At 45.4% G+C, this 18,387-nt stretch overlaps 1 protein-coding gene across 1 annotated transcript in view; it reads left to right on the forward strand.

Annotated features, from left to right (window-relative positions):
- Nucleotides 1-18,387, forward strand: part of MDGA2 (MAM domain containing glycosylphosphatidylinositol anchor 2) — a 403,898-nt gene that overhangs the window by 247,458 nt on the left and 138,053 nt on the right. The window contains exon 7 of the mRNA XM_086613247.1: nucleotides 10,047-10,376. Within this exon, the coding sequence (XP_086469373.1) occupies nucleotides 10,047-10,376 (330 nt within the window). The remainder of the gene's footprint in view (nucleotides 1-10,046; nucleotides 10,377-18,387) is intronic.

Raw genomic sequence — 18,387 nt, forward strand, 5'->3', positions numbered from 1 at the left:
AGAGCCAATATCTGCAAACTTTGTTACCTCGAGTGTGGTTTTGCTCTTCTGTTTTAGAATTAGGCTAGAAGACTGTAATACTGAATGAGTTTCTTTTTGTTGTTTTCCTTTCAGATGTTTTGCGGGTTGGCAAAAGCAAATTTGAGTTTTCAGTGTTCCTTATCCGCATAATAATGTCAAAATGTATTTTAATGCAACAGAATGAAGTTTAACGAACTACACTGTGATATTCACCAGTGAGAAAAATATTTTAGACAGTTGTTAAATTGTTTCTACTCAGCTTAGCTGTTTGATAATGTAGTTTAAGGCAATATTCTGTAGAAGACTTAAGACAATGCAGCTTTGTTGCCCGTGGCCAAAATAAACAAAGACTTCTTGTTTCTTTGGAGCTTATGATAGGAACTTTGGTTTTGCTTCTATTGATTTGATAGAGGTAGACATGTTAATGAGGAAAGAAACATCAGAGAAGGATTTCCATGAGTCTTTCTTCAGTGGGAATGACTTGTTATTTAGTAAAGAGACCCATTTACGCTGGGCTTTCACATGAAAATAAACAAACCAGATAATATTAACTGCACTGCAGTTTCCAAGGTGTGGTACTGGAGCAGATTCCTTTGTTTCATATGTTCATTCATGGAATCATTCAAACAAATCTGAAACCCAGCCTGGTTGTGTAGATGTTGAATGATAGGTTTGACAAACAGGTGTCTAAGAAAGCATCAAGAGGTGTTAATATTTGTTTTGTTGATTGCCTGCATTGCAGGGGAGTGTGGTAGGGTGGTCCCTATCTCGTAGGAAACCAGTGTTGCAGACTCCTGGTCAGCTGGTGGCCTGTGATCCCCCAACCTAAACACGGATCTGTTTTCACTTAAGAGAGGAGATCTGCGTAGTAGTCCAAGTTTGTGATTGCTGTGCAATTAGTTACGTGTATTGTTGTAGTACAGCAAAGCTCAGCTCACAGAAAGGGTGCATCAGACTAATGACCGAAGTCGAAATGTGCCTTTTTCTCTGCTGTTTGAGGTTCGAAACAGATTATTTCAGGGCAACGTAAATAATTCAGAATTCCTGCATCACTTGATGTACTACTACGCGTTTTTGTGTGCCTTTAACGACAGTGAACCGAGTAATTTTGTTTTTTCCTCATTTCTCAGTGATGAGACACTTACAATTTTATAAAGATGATGCGTTAATCATGGAATCTACCAAACCAGATACAGGTGCTTACAGCACATACATTAAATACATCCATTCTGTACACTGAATTTGTGTGTTTAACCAACTGCTGTATTTATTTATTGCTGAAATTCTCTATTACAAAGCTGGTGCCTTAACCCTGGACAGGCACAGGTGAGCTGTGTCTGACACCTCCACAGCTGCAAGCCAAATCAGTGAATTGCTCCTTGAGGGGAAGGAAGTGGAGTTTTTCTTTTCCTCTACAAAATCTGGGAACAAGCAAAGACTACAAGTAGGAGCAAGAGCATGCGATGAGAAAAGTTGGCTTCTTAAGATGTCTTGACAGATTAGGAAAAGGTTTAGGTTTATGAATGCTCTTTACAAGTCTTTTAGGGACTATCTCAAATCTTTGTTGTAAGGCTGTGAATCTTTCGAACTGCAGTTGTGCGAAAGCAGGATTGCTTTTCCCATATGTAAGGCTCTAAGGAGATGAGGGACCTGATAGGATTGAAGCAAGAGCTGATGATAAGAGTTGGCTTTCTCTACCCACCGCCTGCCTTACCTCTTTTTCTCAAGAACCAATGAGTCATCCCAGTAATCATCTTTTGGTACAAGGATCGCAGCAGTAACGTGGAGAGTTGCTTCTCAGTCTTTTAAAGCAAGGAGCCTGTGTCTGGATTAACAGACTGGAGTTTCTGGAGAATGAAGCTGAGATTTGCAGCTCACTTTCCAAGCAAGCTGTTCCCACAGTGCTTTTTCTGCTTTGTTTTTTTTCTTTTGATGTTAAACAGAAGTCATGGCAAAGGGCTTAATCCAAAGCATATAGAAGTCACGGAAGGACCATCGTTCACTGTGGTGAACTTTGGATCCGATCTTTGAGCTTTTCCTTTCTGTTTCTCTGCAGGCCACTGGCCTTAAAAATAAAGTCAAGAGTCTTTCCAATTAGCACAAACTCTTTTTTTCATGCGCGTGAGAAGGAAACATCAAGGGGTCAGTAACATCTGAGCACTAGGAAAGCATTGCTGCCCTGCCTGACCCAGGGGATGCAGTTGCAACACAGAATTCCCAGTGGTTTTGGAGGGTCCTGGAAGTGACATCCAGCTGCTCCATCAAGGTTAAAATCAGTAGTTTGTCCAGTTCTACTACTGAGCATGGCCTTTGCCTCGGGCTGCGCACAGACCTCAGCAACCACAAAGCTGAACGTTCCCCAGTGGCCTGTGTCAGTGCAGGAAGCAGCCAGTGGCCAACAGTGATGGTGTCAAAGCTTGCAAAGGGTGCAGCAGCTGATATATTCAGTTATGGTATGTCCCAAAATGTGCGTTGATGAGATACGGACGTTTTGGTGCATTAAAGGAGCATGTTGGGTTGAGCAGGATGGGAGTGGGAAGATCCAACTTCACTTAATGAATGCAAATAGACCTCAGTTGAGCTACCGAAATGCATTTTATTACTTTGAAATGTCATTAATGAGGGAGGGCAAAGACAGTTTTGTGAGGAGTTTGAGGACAAAAATTGTTTCATCTTTGTTTATTTGATCACATCATAGTTCTTTGGGGCCTCTTTGGAGAAAGACTGGCACTTCCCTGAGTCTCAAAGTACAGTTACAGACTTATTTGCACATTTTCTGTTATTTTGTAGCTCCGTGTGTTGATTATATTCTGAAATCTCTTCTGGGAAGCAGCTGTGGTTAGCATATCTACAGCAGCATCTCCCACATTTTGCTGGTTAACTTTGTCTCTTGTATTTGCTATATCTAACCCTATGGAAGCCTTCAGTGATACCTCAGATGTCACTGATAATGCAGTGAAAAGCCGGAGTCAGAGTCCATTGTCAATCCAAGTCAACTTGCTTGACATTATACAGGGGAACATCTGAAAATTATGGTCCAAGAACCTACCCATGAGGATAATCTAGTGTCGTGGTTTTTGGACTGAGGGTCGAGACAAGAACCGAGAGGGAGCACCCACCAACCATGGTCCCGGGCAAAACATGACTCAGGCTTTCTTCATAAAACAAAACTATTTATTAACAGTTACTTAACAAGAGACACAAGGGAACAAAACCGGTTACTTGAGAGGAGAAAAGAGAAAACAAGGCCAGATCTTAAAACAACAACCTCCCCACCCCGTTTCCTTTCGTTCCTGGCTCAACCTCCCCCCCGGCGGCGCAGGGGGACAGGGAATGGGGGGGTGCAGGTCAGTTCATCCATGTTGTTCACTGCCGCTCCTTTCTTAAAGAAGGAGGAGTCTTTACACCATTTTTCCCTTGCTTCGGTGGATCCCCTACTCACGAAGAAAAAAAGTCCCCAAACTTTTCCAACGTGAGCCCTGCCCGCAGGATTGCAATCCTTCCCCATGGATCGCACCAGTTCGGGCTTTACCAGTCTCGGCCTCTTAGGGAGCTGCTGCCACTCGCGTCGGCGTGGGTCGTCCCACGGACTCCAGATGCCTCCACGACCCCGCCGTGCATTCCATGCCCCATTATCAACAGTACCTGGTCGCGCATCCCCTGCTCCACAGCCTCTCCTGGGCTCAGGCATCTCCTTCCCGACGTGGGTTTCTCCACGGGCCGCGAGTGGGTCGCTGCTCTGCCGAGCACACCCTGGCTGCAGGGGGCTGCCCGCCATCTCACACCGATTGCAAGGGAAACCTCAGCTCCAGCACACCTCCTCCTGCTCCATCTTGGCTGACCCGGTCGTTGTGGTTGTTTTCTCTTAGATATTAATCCTCTCAGGGGGAGCTCGGCCCGGCGGGCACCCCGGGAGCAGAGCGCTTCCCGAGCCCCCCATGCGGCTCCCCCGGTGCCATCTTGAGCACATGGCGCCGGCCCGGGCCCGAGCGGCCGCCCGGCCGGGAGCCAGGAGCGAGGGCAGCGCCCTCCTGCTCTCTCCTCGCTCCTGAGCAAAGAGCCCTTTCCCGCCCCTTTGTCCCAACTTAAATGGGGCCATTCGCAGAGGCGCCGATTTGGCTCAACCTCCCCCGGGGGGGATGGGACTCAGATCTGGTGGCACAGGGAGCAAATCCCCTCCCCTGCCACCAGAACACCCCCCCACACATCAAACTATCACATCTAGCCACTGTTTTATGGGAATTGACCATGAATGCAAAGCCATGTGCAGCATACATACGGAAATCACTTTGCCATTACCTGGTGGATTCGTACGAGACTCAAGAAGTCAGTATATGAGACACAGTGTAAATCAGTCAGGTCTGAAGTCTTTTTGGAGACCACATTTGGTATATGTGTATCTAAGACTCTACACCTTCTTGCCTGCAAGAAACAGCTTTGTATTCCCAAGACTGCTGAAGGCACAGTCACTCTGGAGAGGTCTACTAACCCCATGTCATTTTGCCAAGGGCAACCCTGTTAGCTCTGGGTCTGAGACGAGCTTAATAGGGCCCTTCATTGGTGTAATAACTTTTCTTTCAAAGACCTGAGCAAGGTCATCCCATCCTCGCCTATCTCTACCAGCAAAGAGCACTCTAAACTCTGACTTACACAGTCCTCTTCTCCATTGGAACGTGTCTGAGAGTGGTTTAGCTGCTCAGAAGGGTTTCTGACCTGGTAGGTCAGGAAGTTTCCAGTATAGGAAGTGATTTTGAGTCTCATCAGTCTGGAGTGGGAGATCCAGGTTCAATTTCCTCTTGCTACAAAGAGCTCTAGCTCCTAAGGTGATGTAGCACCATAGCTGCTACTGCCATTTTCAGGGTCTGGGGAAGGGAGGTTTATTATTACTTAGGGGCGGTGGCAGTACTGCAGTACTTTCCATCCTTGGAAATTAATGGTGGAGCAAGCCCACCAGGAATTCCAGTGAGAGATACTCTAGTTTTTGGGCTGCTTCTGGGCCAAATATTGAGCAACTAAGCACATCTGGGGCAATTCTGGCCATAGTCCCAGTGTCAGGAGAAGCGTGTCTGCCCATCATGGTGCTGTGCTGCTCCCACTGCTCTCCAGCTCCACATGCCTGTGGCTATCAGACATCTTCAGGCACCTGTGGTTGGTTTCTTGGGGACATCTTCCAGGTAATGATGGTGATTTTCACATGCTTTGCTGGCACATTAGAAATTCCAAGATACAGAGGTTAATTGTAGAGATCACTGTGTTTATTCTGGTGCCAAGCGAGATTAGGGATTTATGGATATGGGTCATTTAATGATGTTACTTAACTCTGAAATGAGGCTGTATTTTAAAGTCAAATTTTTTGCTGATTTTGTTGGTAGCAGAAGAAAATGCTGATAGCCGTGCAGCTTGTGGAGTCTTGGAGAAAGGGGTTATAAAAACAGTGCATTGACTTTCAAACATAGGTTGTAGTTACACAGTTGTTGGATTGTTTGATGTGGGGCTTTCATGGCCGTTACTGATGAATATAGTGTACACGTCCACATGCCTTAAGAGATGTTAAGAGGTTTTGTTTGGGGAATAGAGCAAAGAGACTTTCTTCCTTCACTTCAGAATTTCTAGAAACTCCCTTAACTTCTTCTATGTAGTGCCCTGAGTCACAGCCCTCCTCGGAACTCCTTGTGTTTGTACACATTTGTACAAACTCCTTGTGTTTGTACATCCTATTGATGTACAGAAAAATACTCAGCTCAGTTGTCAATATGCTTGGCACAGTTTTTTGGTGATTAGTTTGCTGTAGCAGATCAGGGCAGTGGATGATCCAGCCCAGTTGTGCCTAACACTCAGCTTGTATAAAACCAAACCAACAAGCAACAGCCACAAAACTTTTTTTTTTTTTTGTAATTTAGTCCATGAGCCAGAGGGCACAGACCCTCCTGGCCCATGAAGTAAGTGGCTTGTGGCCCAAAGCTTGAGGTTCTGTGCCCTTTATCTTGGCTTGCAGATGGTATTGCAGCACTAGCCATAACAAAGATGAAAGGCAATGTGACTTTTCTGTTAGACCTTGTCGTTCCTTTATAGCAAAGAGAAACTGCTGAAATGGTCTATATGAGCACTTGAAGCAAAGGAGAAAAAAACCAGAAGTAAAAATTAGTTTATTCAGGTTATTAGCGACTAATTCTGTTTGAAATGTGCTGCTCATCGTGCCTATCACGAGTTATTTTTTCTTTTTCACTCTCTGAAAACTATTTGCATAACATATTTGCTGGGTTTTGTGTATGTAAACATTGTTTGTTCTTCCATTTTCAAACAAAAAAGTTCAGCTTAAGTTTCAAAATTACTTGCCGTGGCAGTTTCCAGCTGTCATGCAATGTATGGTTGATCCTCTTGAGTCAAAGCACGTGTTCATTCTGCTTCCTGGGGAGCTGGCTCCAGCTTTTAAAAGGGAATGAGAGATGCTCAGTAAAGACTAGTGCATTTTGGTGCAAATTTAATATTGATAAAACTCAAGAATCATTTTCTTAAATAAATGAAATAATAATGAATTCTTAAAAACACATCAACCATTTGGCTTCTTGAATAAACTGTTGCAGCTAAATAGCAGCACCCAGATCCGTGCCATACCCCATCAGCACAGCAAATGGAACACTTTTTTCTTTCCCTGATTAAAAGAGCTGCCTTCCTCAACAGGAGAAGTTTCTCACACCACGTTTGAGGGGGTGTCCGCAAGTAGCCAGATTTTATGCTGCTTTTCCCACGTTGAAAAAAAAAAAACCAACTAATTATTAGATAAATGTTAATTCTTTTCAAAGTTGTGAAATTGCTAATTCAGCATGGCGTTTGCAAGCTCCAAAGAGTTGTTTTGTTCAGGGACCTACTGAGCTCGCAGAACTGAGTCTGCATTAGCATTTTCACCACTGGTCGAGATGGAAGGAGCCGATGCACCGTGCTTGGTGCCTCAAACATCTATTTCCACTTGATGTTGTTACGCTTGCTGTACCCAGCAAGTGAAAAGTAGGTATCACCCAAAGTACAGGATCCGGAGGAATTTTCAACTCATAGCCATTTGTAACAACATCACACTGCGTCGCCTGTAAGCAGGTAAATAGAGGAGAGCAGAAAGGAGAGTGCTGCAAATGGGTCACTTACTCAAATGCTCCACGTGGGGGGCAGAGGGAGCAGGAGGGGAACACTGAGCAACTTGGAAAACTTTTCAGTAGAATCACAGAATGTCAGGGATTGGAAGGGACCTCAAAGGATCATCTAGTCCAATCCCCCTGCTGGAGCAGGACCACCTGGATCAGATCACACAAGAATGTGTCCAGGTGGGTTTGGAACATCTCCAGAGAAGGAGACTCCACAACCTCTCTGGGCAGCCTGTTCCAGTGTTCTGGTACCCTTAGTGGGAAGAAGTTCTTCCTCATGTTTAGCGGAACCTCCTATGTTCCAGCTTCTGTCCATTTCCCCTTGTCCTATCATTGGATGCCAGTGAGAAGAGCCTGGCTCCATCCTCATGACAGTCACCCTTTCCATATTTATAAACATTAATGAGGTCCCCCCTCAGTCTCCTCTTCTCCAAGCTAAAGAGAAGTCAGCACGATGACAAGAAATGGTAGATTTAATTATTTGTCCTTCAGTGCTTGCATTCAACCTGGGTATTTCCTTGCAACATTTTGACTGGTATTTCCATTGTAGGACTTTGCAGTTGGAGATAGCATATATGAACATACATATATACTTATGCACACGTATATAGGGAGAGAGGGATCTTGGGAATGTATAAGTAGCGTTTTATATTCAGTAGATCAAAATATATGTGTATTTGAAAGATTTAATGGCTGGTTCTGAAGCACTTCTCCAAAAATAAGTGTCATACCAACACTGCTTTAGAGCAGTCACTTTATTGATGTAAATGGTGATAGTTTCTGGGTAGTTTTATGCTCATTTAGAGAGTGACAAGAAAAAAATCAGGTGAGTGAGTCACAGCATGATTTTGCTCCTCTGCAGTAGATTGATGAGGGAACACTGGTAAAAGATGCTGGTCTCACCAGGAAAATGATGGGAAATAGCGTTTTCCAGTATTGCTGTGCCCCTGAATCGGTGTAGAGCACTCCTGAGTGCTGAGCCTGCCTTTGGGATGGTCTCAAAAATTCATCTGCCTTGGAGTTCCCGTCTGAAACAGCGAGACTACCTTATGTCTGCTTTGCTATGGGTTAGAGAATTAGTTGAATTTGTATTGGAGGCTTGAATAGTCTTGGATGCAGATAGAGATCCTTGGGATACACTGTGCCTGTCTAAATGATAATGTTCTTCTCTCAGTTGTGTGTGCAACTTTCAGCCTCAGGTTTCTCCCGCGAGTGTGGAATGAAATTTCCTCATCTGACAAGACCAGCCAGGGAATCACAGAATCATACAATCACGGAATGGTTTGGGTTGGAAGGGACCTTCAAGATCATCTAGTTCCAACCCCCCTGCCATGGGCAGGGAAGCCTTCCACTAGATGATATTTCTCAAAGCCCCATCCAACCTGGCCTTGAACACTTCCAGGGATGGGGCAGCCACAACTTCTCTGGGTGACCTGTTCCAGTGCCTCACCACCCTTGTAAAAAAAATCTCTTCCTTAGATTTAATCTAAATCTCTCCTCTTTCAGTTTAAAGCCATTGCCCCTTGTCCTATCACTACACACCCTTGTCCAAAGTCCCTCTCCAGCTTTCCTGTAGCCCCTTTAGGTACTGGAAGGCTGCTGGAAGGTCTCCCTGGAGCATTCTCTTCTCCAGGCTGAACAGCCCCAACTCTCTCAGCCTGTCTCCATAGCAGAGGTGCTCCAGCCCTCAGATCATCTTCGTGGCCTCCTCTGGACCCCTTCCAACAGCTCTATGCCCTTCTGATGTTGGGGGCTCCAGAACTGAATGTGGCACTGCAGGTGGGGTCTCACAAGAGCAGAGTAGAAGGGCAGAATCCCCTCCCTCAACCTCCAGCATGCAACCAAAGTGCTCGTGATGGGCTCTCCTGCGTGGTTACATCTCAGAAGAGAATCTTTTAGACTTTTCCTGTTGACCATTGCCTAACGATGTACTTTCAGCCCCCTTACCTTTTAGGAGCTGGCAGCAGTTTCCCCACCTGAACAAGACAGTACCGTTGGCTGCCGCTGCTCTGCCGTTCGGTGGGGTAAGGCATCCTGCCGCCGGGCAGCCACGGGGACAGAGGGAGCCCTCGGGGCTGCCACGGGGAAGGAGCAGAGTGTGTAAACCAGGGCAGGCTGTAGCCTTGGGCATGTGCTTACCTGTTCTCGTTTAACCAGCTGGCACAAAGCTCTTTTGCATGGCCGTGTTCGTTTCCAGATAGATTGGAGATGACACTGCTGGTTGTTTTAGTGATGTTAGGTTGATACCTCTATTTTCTCTTCTCTCAGTGCTCTGATAGCATGGGGGTGAGGAGGGGCTTGTAAATATCTCCAGAGACAGGGTAACAAACACTGAAGATTCATGAATTATTTTGGTTACTCATCAGTTGTCGGCAGCTCTGCCTAATTTAGGTGCTGTGACTTCATATTTTTCATTTTGGAAATGACAAGTACTTCAGCAATGTATAACCTGTGATGATATTTGATTAAGATCTAATCCTACAAAAAATTAACCATGTGCCAAACGTGTGCATTGGAAGCTTCAGTGACTTCCCGAGCATCATAGAACTGTTTAGGTTGGAAGGGACATTTAAAGGTCATCTAGTCCAACCCCCTGCCATGAGCAGGGACATCTTCAACTAGATCAGGTTACTCAGAGGCCCATCCAACCTGGCCTTGAATGTTTCCAGGGATGGGGCATCTGCCACCTCTTGGGGCAACTCGTACCAATGTTTCACCATCTTTATAATAAAAAATGTCTTCCTTATCTCTAGACTGAATCCACACTTTGTTAGTTTAAAACTGTTACCCCTTGTCCTGTTGCTACAGGCATGATCGTGGTAAGTCCTTGCAAAGTCTGAACATACAAAATCAGTACTTTATTAGAGTAAACTTTTTTTCATATTTCAGCCTTAAAAAAAGGACGTTTTTGGATCACCCCTGACCCATATCACAAAGACGACAACATCCAGATTGGGCGAGAGGTGAAGATCTCCTGCCAGGTGGAAGCCATCCCTTCTGAAGAGCTTATGTTCAGCTGGTTTAAAAACGGCCGCCCCTTGCGAAGCTCTGAAAGGATGGTCATCACCCAGACTGACCCCGATGTTTCACCTGGCACCACCAACCTGGACATCATTGACTTGAAATTCACTGACTTTGGGACATACACGTGTGTTGCGTCTCTGAAGGGAGGTGGCATATCGGATATCAGCATTGATGTCAACATCTCCAGCAGTACAGGTAAGGAGGCTTGCTTTGATATCAGTTTTCCTTGGATATAGCCAAGCTATGGCTTTCTTTGCTCTTGGAAAAAGGTGTATACGTAGAGCACTTCTGACCATGGGGATGTCCAAGCAGACCCTAGATCAGGGGCTGAGCTGCTTTGATTAAAGGACAGAAACCTGAGTAAGTGGCCTGTGGTACAGTCTCCCAAGAACACACTGATGTCTGATTTACCCAAACATGCCCTCTTTTACTGCCAGAAAAGTTAGTGCTTCTATAAGAGGACTTTGGCCTTTTTTTTAGACTTCAAGACAGTCATGAAAAAAACAGCTGGTAGGAAATTGCAAGGAGAAAGAGGAGGGTGTTAAACTGAATTAATCCAGCTACTCTGATCGAAGAGCAAGTGCCGAGCATGGAGGAAGGAGCCCTTTTTCTCTTAAGGATTGTGCATTGCACGTTGGCGAATCATCCTATTCCCGACAGGCAAGAAGTTTAAGGTGTCTCCTGTATTTCCAGATCAGTGATTGAAACCTCTCTCTGTGATGAGATAGAGCCTTGGCTATCACTTTGATAATAAATACCTTGTTATTCCTACTATGGAGCAGGAATATGTAACACAATAGTAGTCACCTGCTTTTATTTCATTGCTAAAAGCTGGTTTGTAACCAATAAATTTCATCTACTTTTCCCCCCCAATAGCTGATTTTGGTAACTAAAACAGTCCATCTTAATAGAATGAACTAGAAAGCATTCTGAACGCCGAATTTTTTCCTGCCCAAAATTAGTTACAACCCAGGAAAAAAAAAAAAAAAAAAAAAGAAGAGTTGTTGCTGGTTGATTTCTACCAAGAAGGATAAAAAAAAAAAGCACTTCAGTTTTCCAAACTCTGTTTTACGTTAAAATGCAGAGGCAAATAGTGTCAGTATTATATCTTCTAGCCCTCCTGTCTTTTATACGAAGTGTTGCTGTGGTTTTCCTGAGATTGTGCTTGTTATTCGCTGGGGTGAGGCACGCGGTGCGCGCTGTTTAGGAGTCAGACAACAAAGAACACACTGGAAAACATTTTTATGGCGAGGAAGGAAAATGTTTAATAGACATCTTCTGACCTCTTTTTACCAAAGACATTCAAGTATATGCTTTCTACTTTTTCAAAAAGATTAAACGCATGCTTTTGCCTCAAAGAGTGTATCCACAGTTCTCCAGATTTTACAACATCACTAATGCTTTGCAAGTACATGTCACGTCTAAACAGCCTCTTACAACTTTCATGGTAAATTATTGCTTAGATTTTAATTCAGCAGCCTGCCCTCTGTCTTCAGTTCGATAGGTGGTGAGGCACTGGAACAGGTTGCCCAAAGAAGCTGTGGCTGCCCCATCCCTGGAAGTGTTCAAGGCCAGGTTGGATGAAGCTTTGGGCAACCTGGTGTAGTGGAGGGTGTCCCTGCCCATGGCAGGGGGGTTGGAACTGGATGATCTTTGAGGTCCCTTCCAACCCAAACCATTCTGTGGTTCTGTGATTCTATGATACTGGTACCATGGGTCCTGCTTGAGGGCCACATGGGTTCTGACGTGAGTCTGGAAGATTTGCCCACTGCAAGGGTTTCACGAGGAATATTATGTACAACAGGGAGACGAGGTTGGATTGACCTGTGGTTTGGATAGGAGCCTGGAAAGTAAAGCCATGTGATTGAGGTAGGGGCTGCTTAAGCAAAATGGACGTATATAATCCCGTGGGACTGGATAAGAGGTATCTAAGGGAACTGACCAGAATCACTTCCAGGCCACTTTATTGTCTTTGAAAAGTTGTGATGACCTAAGGAGATCCAACAAAGACTGGATAAACTGAAATTCTAGCCCATCTTCTAAGAAGACAAGAAGGAGATTCAGGGGAGTTATAGGGCAGTCATCCTCACCTCAGTCCCTGGGAAGGTCAGGGAACATGTTCTCCTAGAATCCATGTCCATCTACATGAAGGACCAGGAGGTGACTGGAAACAACCAGCATGGATTATTGGAAGCGAACTGAGCCTCACTCAACCTGGTTGCCTGCTGTGATAAAAAGAGTGTCTCTGTGGGCCAGGGAAGGGAGAGGAAAACTGTTTGCCTTGACTTTAGTAGAGCCTCCAGCACAGTCTGTTGTAGCATCTTCATAGCCAAACTGGTGAAGCATAGTTTGGAGAGGTGGACTGGGCATAAAATGGGTTTGGAAAATGAGATGCAGAGAGATGTGTTCACTGATAAAGAGTCAAAAATTGTGTGGGTATAAGTGAACAAGCAGTCAGCGTTTAAACAGTTCACCTTTGCTGTGTCCCACCCTGAAACATAATGCTCACATACACAAACCTTGAGAGACAGGAGGAAAACACTCATTTTATTTACTTTAGTTAATTCCTATTTTACTATTTGCTATTTTTTTTCTATTTGTGTTATTGTTCAGGGATCCTCAGGCATTTTACTTCTTTTTCCCAATTTTGGGGAGCTTGGGGAGACAGTTGTGGAGGGCTGTTCCCTTGTGATGGTACCTGCGGGGGCTGCCTGGCTGGGGAGCAGCTCTGCGGAGTCCTGGTAGGCAGCAAGAGGACATGAGCAGCAGTGTGCCCTGACAGAGATGGAGGCCAATGGATACTGTGTCCAGTTTTGTGCCCCTGATGCAGGATAGGCTTCAACAAACTGGGGTGAGTCCAGTGGAGACTGTGAAGATGGTCAAGAGGGGGAAGGAGACTTGTCCAGCCTGGAGAAGAGACAGCCCTGGAGCACCTAACAGCAGCTGTCCCCTTCCTGTAAGGAATGTACCAAGAGGATGCAGCCAGGCTCTTCGCAGTAGCGTGTACTGGGAAGGTGAGAGGCAATGGGCATGAGTTGAAATGAGAAGTTCAGACTGGGTGTGAGTAGCAACTTTTTCCCCATGAAGACATCTGAGTGGGAAACAAAGACCTTGTGGGATCTCCACCCTGGGAGGCTTCGAAGACCTGAAAAAGCCCTGAGCAGCCTGGTCTGACCTCACATCTGGCCATACTTTGAGCTGGAGCTTGAACTAGAGGCCTCCTGAGCTCCCTTCCAGCCTCAGTTATCCCATGAAGACTGTAATGATAGAACCACCACCAGATTCATGGACAAGGGAACAGCCTGTCTCTTGGCCTAAAGAAACATGTTCTTCAAACTTATTAACACACATCTTATTAACAGGTAGAGCACTGAGAAGATTATTATGGGGTAAGAGCCAAGTTTGGCATGACGGATGGCAGTTGCATGCAAACTTTGTTACCTGCTTGCCAGGGTGAAGTGGACAGTGACGCTCGTGCCGTCACGCATTGCCCAACTGGCAGGCTGTAGCCACTGTTACCTGTACTTGCTGGGGAATCGTTTGGGAAATTGATGGGATTTATTGGAAACATCCATTACATGGCAGGCAGTGATGAATTATGTCAGCTCTGAAGTTTACCGTTTCGTAACGCTCAGGAAAATCAGACAGGGGGAAGAAAACGTTTGAGATCAGCCTTATTTAGCATCTTAAAAGAAGTTCTGCCTGTTTGTATGACTTCATTACCCGATTAAGTGGAAGCTGAAATAGTTTCAGTGTGCATTTGAAGGTCATTACTGATTCATCAAGATTCATTACTGCTGTGGTAATTATGAACATAAGGCCGAGGCACGGAGACGTTTTCCAAATGCCAGGAACTTGCACAGATATATTAATATCACTCTGTGTGTCTCTGATGGTTTTGGGGAGAATTGTCTCTTCCTGATGTGCAGGAGGCTCCTCCTGGAGCCACAAAGAGGGGCAGGAGGGGCTGTGTCACCTCGTGGGGAGGGAGGGAGATGGTTGTTAGGTCTCCTCTGTCCCTCCAGCAGATTGGAAAGGGACGTACAGCAGTGCGAGGGATATTCCAGCCTCGTGGCATACTCAGCATTCCACTTGTTTATGAGGAATATTTTTCCCTTGACGTTTTGTACTTTCAGCAGGAAAGGCATAGATTTATGTCCTGAGTATCTTACATAAATGGACCTGAAGTAATCCCCTAGCAGCCTCCCCCCCCTCCGCCATCTCCATAAAGTAGGTCACTGGATGGTGGAAATGAAGACTCAAATGTTGAACGTTTGCCCTATAAAAGCCCTGTCATCCATAAAACCAACCCTGGGCAACCGTTACTGAAAGACAGGATGGCTCTTCTGCGTGCGTGCGTGCATGTCGTGGGCAATCTGAAGGCAGAGCGTGTTAAAACAGCAACAAGAAAAGCCCAGTAAAGTAGGCTCATGGTAGGCACAAAAGAGAAGTGGATCAGGAGAGCGTATTAGTGTCTCTAAGTGATCTTTTTCTCTGCTTTAAATATTGTATTCGAAGCAGGAAGAATAAGGCTTGAGGTGATGCATGGTCTGCTGCGTTCGGTTCGGGTTCTTACACTGTCTTTATCCCCCTAAAATCAGTATCGGTACAGTAGGAGATGCAACATCTGTCACTTCTGGCTTATGCTCTTTTCATCTGCTCCCTGGAGGTAACGTTGTGCAGCGAGGTGAGTTGTTATTTCAGGGGGGTTGTTCTACTTTGTTCTCCAGCTGCACTGCTCTGAATCGCTACTGGAAGGGCTGGATGGAGGAGATGGCTGATACTCTGGGGCTGGAGGTGGTGGTGACCCTTCATGTCCTAAGAGAGTCCTTTCTACTGTTTCACTCCTACCCAGCGCAGGCACAGTTGGGTGTCCTACGTGGCAAATATGTCAACCAAATTCTTCATCCCTGGGTGAACATGAAGATGTACTGAGCGTTTGCCACCCTGGGTACCCTGCCTGGGGTACATCCTGGAGTGGGACACGGATGTTGGGCATGAGCACAGGGCAGGCTGGTGGCCTCCAGGTCTCCTGTTCCATTTCTGAGGCTAGTCATGCCAACAGATAGATTTTGTTTTACGTAAGTGCTGCCAGAGATGGGCAGAGAAATTCCTGAAAAACTGGTGTATATGAGGCTGGGTATCCTCCCTGCAGTATAAGAGGGCTTCCCTGTTAAGCTAATCAGCTATCTATTAGTAATGAATTAATTAAATGTCCAGGCTGCTGTGTTAGGACATGTGGCCTTGATCTGTTTGTGAAGTATGTGTCCTCTGGTCATCGTGTTCCTCCTTTGATGATAAGTAAAAGAGACTTTCATTGTAGTTCTAAATGTTTATTAAAGTCACTGTACTGCCTCTTTGCATAATGAAAAAATGCTTTTTGTGAGATAATTAGTGGTCCAATTAAGATATTTGTAAACCCTAAGCACTGTCCAGAGTGCTCATTCACAGGCAACCCTGAGACGTACCAGCAAATAGACAGACGTGTCGTTATTGCAGCAAATTGATTATTTTTGTGAGCCATTATCTTTGGAGTTTATCTTTGAAAGGAATAGGTGAACAGAAGGGACAGATAAACGCCGGATTTTGTTAAAAAGCTTTTCTTTTATAGTTCTATTTTAGTACTTAATGTGCAGAGATTTGGTTTTTTCTTTTTAATTCTATCCCTGGGAGCTGCCGTCCCTCTGCATCACGCAGCTTTTGGCCGTGGTCCTGCGGGGAGGGGACAAGGACAGGGACAGGCCAGCTCCTGCTTTGCAGCCCCTTCCCTCCCCAGCAGCCTCTCTGGGATGTGTTCATCCACCACGGATTGGCTTCAGCTGGGTTTCTGGGAGCAGACACCCTCTTTAGCAGCCACGTATTGCAGAGTCTCTTTATTCTTCTCCGGAGGGCCGTGGAATCAGCCCATCATCTCGCGTTGCATATGGCTCACGGAGCTCCTCAGCATGACTCCTGCGAGATCACTGAAAGCTAATTTGGCTAATTTGCTGCTGGCTGTGTACGTTGTGGGTTTGAAATGTTCCTCTTCAGAGCCTGACTGCAGAGTAAGGGGGTGTTTTAAGGTATTGAAAGTATTTTGAGCTCTAAGTACCGATTCTGGAATTATTTTACTGCCTTAGCAGATCTCTTGTCCAATCTCCCACCATGAAACCCATTGATGTTCATGTCTTCACTTGCAATGAGAAGTGGCTGGTGCCCAAGGAAACATGGGCTACGGTGCTTTCTCTTCTCCTGTGCCTATGGGCAGGACAGCACACCGGTGACTGGAGCGATGAGAAACAAAAGCAACCGTGAAATCAAGACGTGATTTCCTTACAGGTCGCTCGATTTGTCTTCCACATGAGTAACTCAATAGAGCCTCTTTCATGGTGACGAAAGGCCATGGAAAGGTTAAAATAAATTCTCCTGACTTCAGCTGCTTTTCCAATCGTTTGGCTGGATCAGCAGTCTCCCCAAGGGCTCTTTTCTCACCTCTGGAGACCCTTTAAGCGTATGTTCCCTGGAATTCCCAACATTTCTTCTAAAAGAAGCACACATTAAGGGTACACTGAGCAATTTCAATCTCTGTTTACAGAAATATCTATAGGACCTGAATAATTATCGCTTGCTGCCCTTCAAAGGCTAAAGGATCTTGCTCAGATGCATTTTCGGTACAAACTGAGCTTCCTCTACCAAACCTTAGTCTGCCCTGTCTTAAAAAAAAACCTCCATCACATACAGACCATGAATCATGAACAGGGTCCAAAATGCATGTCTCTGGCAGAGGATGATTAATACTAGAGATTCAGTCCTTCAAATTCATAAATATTAGAGAAGGAGGATACGCAAATAATTTCACCTCTATCTCCTAGCAAGTGCAGTGCAGATTCTTCAGTGTTCCTCATCCAGGCTGGTTTTAAATTCCTTGAACAATGTGACTTCCAACACCTCTTTGGAGAGATTATCTCTGAGTAATCTGTAGGGATTATTTCTTGATACTCAGCGTGGACGCTCCATTGCTCTGCTTTATCCTGTAATTAATAGTTATAACCATTAGTCCGTTTGAAGCAGCCTGGTCACAGCAGCCCACAACTCCCAGCCCACAGCCTCCCCATCACGGTGAAGATTGCTGGTCATTGCTTCAGGGCTACGGCTTTCCTTGCTGCCTGTTTAAGGCACCGGAGGAAATTCGGAAGTGACAGTAGCCTTTACTTCACCTGAGCCATCCTTCATCCCCAGTAGAGAGCTCAGGAGTCATGCTGTCCCTTCCCAAGCCTACCATGGGGTCAACGCTTCTAGGGCCTCCTTGTCCTTCTCATGCTGGTCATCTTCTGCCCCTCTGAATAATTTCTGTGTAAGAAGATGCCTCTTCTGTTGCCTCTTTGGCAATTAATTAAGCTATTTGGCAATTAATTAACCTATTTGAAATAGGGACAGTAACTGGACTCGTCAGGATTTCAAAGGTCTAGAGTAGACTAGAGCTAGGTTGTGTCTACCTAGAATATGCAGTGAATAAACATTCTAGGCTCGTGCATTTTGGCTTTTTCTTTGCAATAGCTACTTTGGTCCTGTCCCCATTCTCCTATAGACACAGTGGCTGTTATGGATCAAGGATACTACGGAATTATAGTAGAACTACCACAGGAGATCAGGCGGAAGGGTCTGGTCTGGTTCCCTATCTCCAGTAACAGACAGACACGTCTGCCTAGGGAGCAGTTTAACAAAAAAAACACAGGACAAGAATACAGTGATACCTTCTGCCACCTGACCTTCTGGTGAGTCAGCGACTTGCAGAGACAAAGGTTGTCTCAGACCATTTTATTTAAGAGCCAGGAGTGGACATATATCACCAGTAGCCCTCTTGTACGTGTGCCTCTGCCCGTTTCGAAGGACAATAGTATGTGTTTTTAAAGCGGGTACTACTTCAGTGTTGCCAACACTTTTGTTTTTCAAGTGATAACCCTCTGCTTTAGGAAACAGATTTAACAGCTGAGAGCATTAACTGATTTTTTAAGCCACTTGCTGCATGAATCAGGTAACGTTTGTTGTTTCAAAGATAGGGTTTAGCTCATTTGTTATTCTGCACAAGCAGGAGCAGGATTGACCTTTATTTGCAGCAGGCTCTGTGGCTGGTGCTGCAGGAGGCATGCTGATGCCTCGGGGAGGAGGGCTGAGCCCCTCCAAGACTCTGCTTGTGCCACAGCAGCACCTGCTGGGAGCGGGAGGC

Source organism: Tauraco erythrolophus, chromosome 6 (assembly GCF_009769465.1).
Source record: "Tauraco erythrolophus isolate bTauEry1 chromosome 6, bTauEry1.pri, whole genome shotgun sequence".
Classification (NCBI taxonomy): domain Eukaryota; kingdom Metazoa; phylum Chordata; class Aves; order Musophagiformes; family Musophagidae; genus Tauraco; species Tauraco erythrolophus.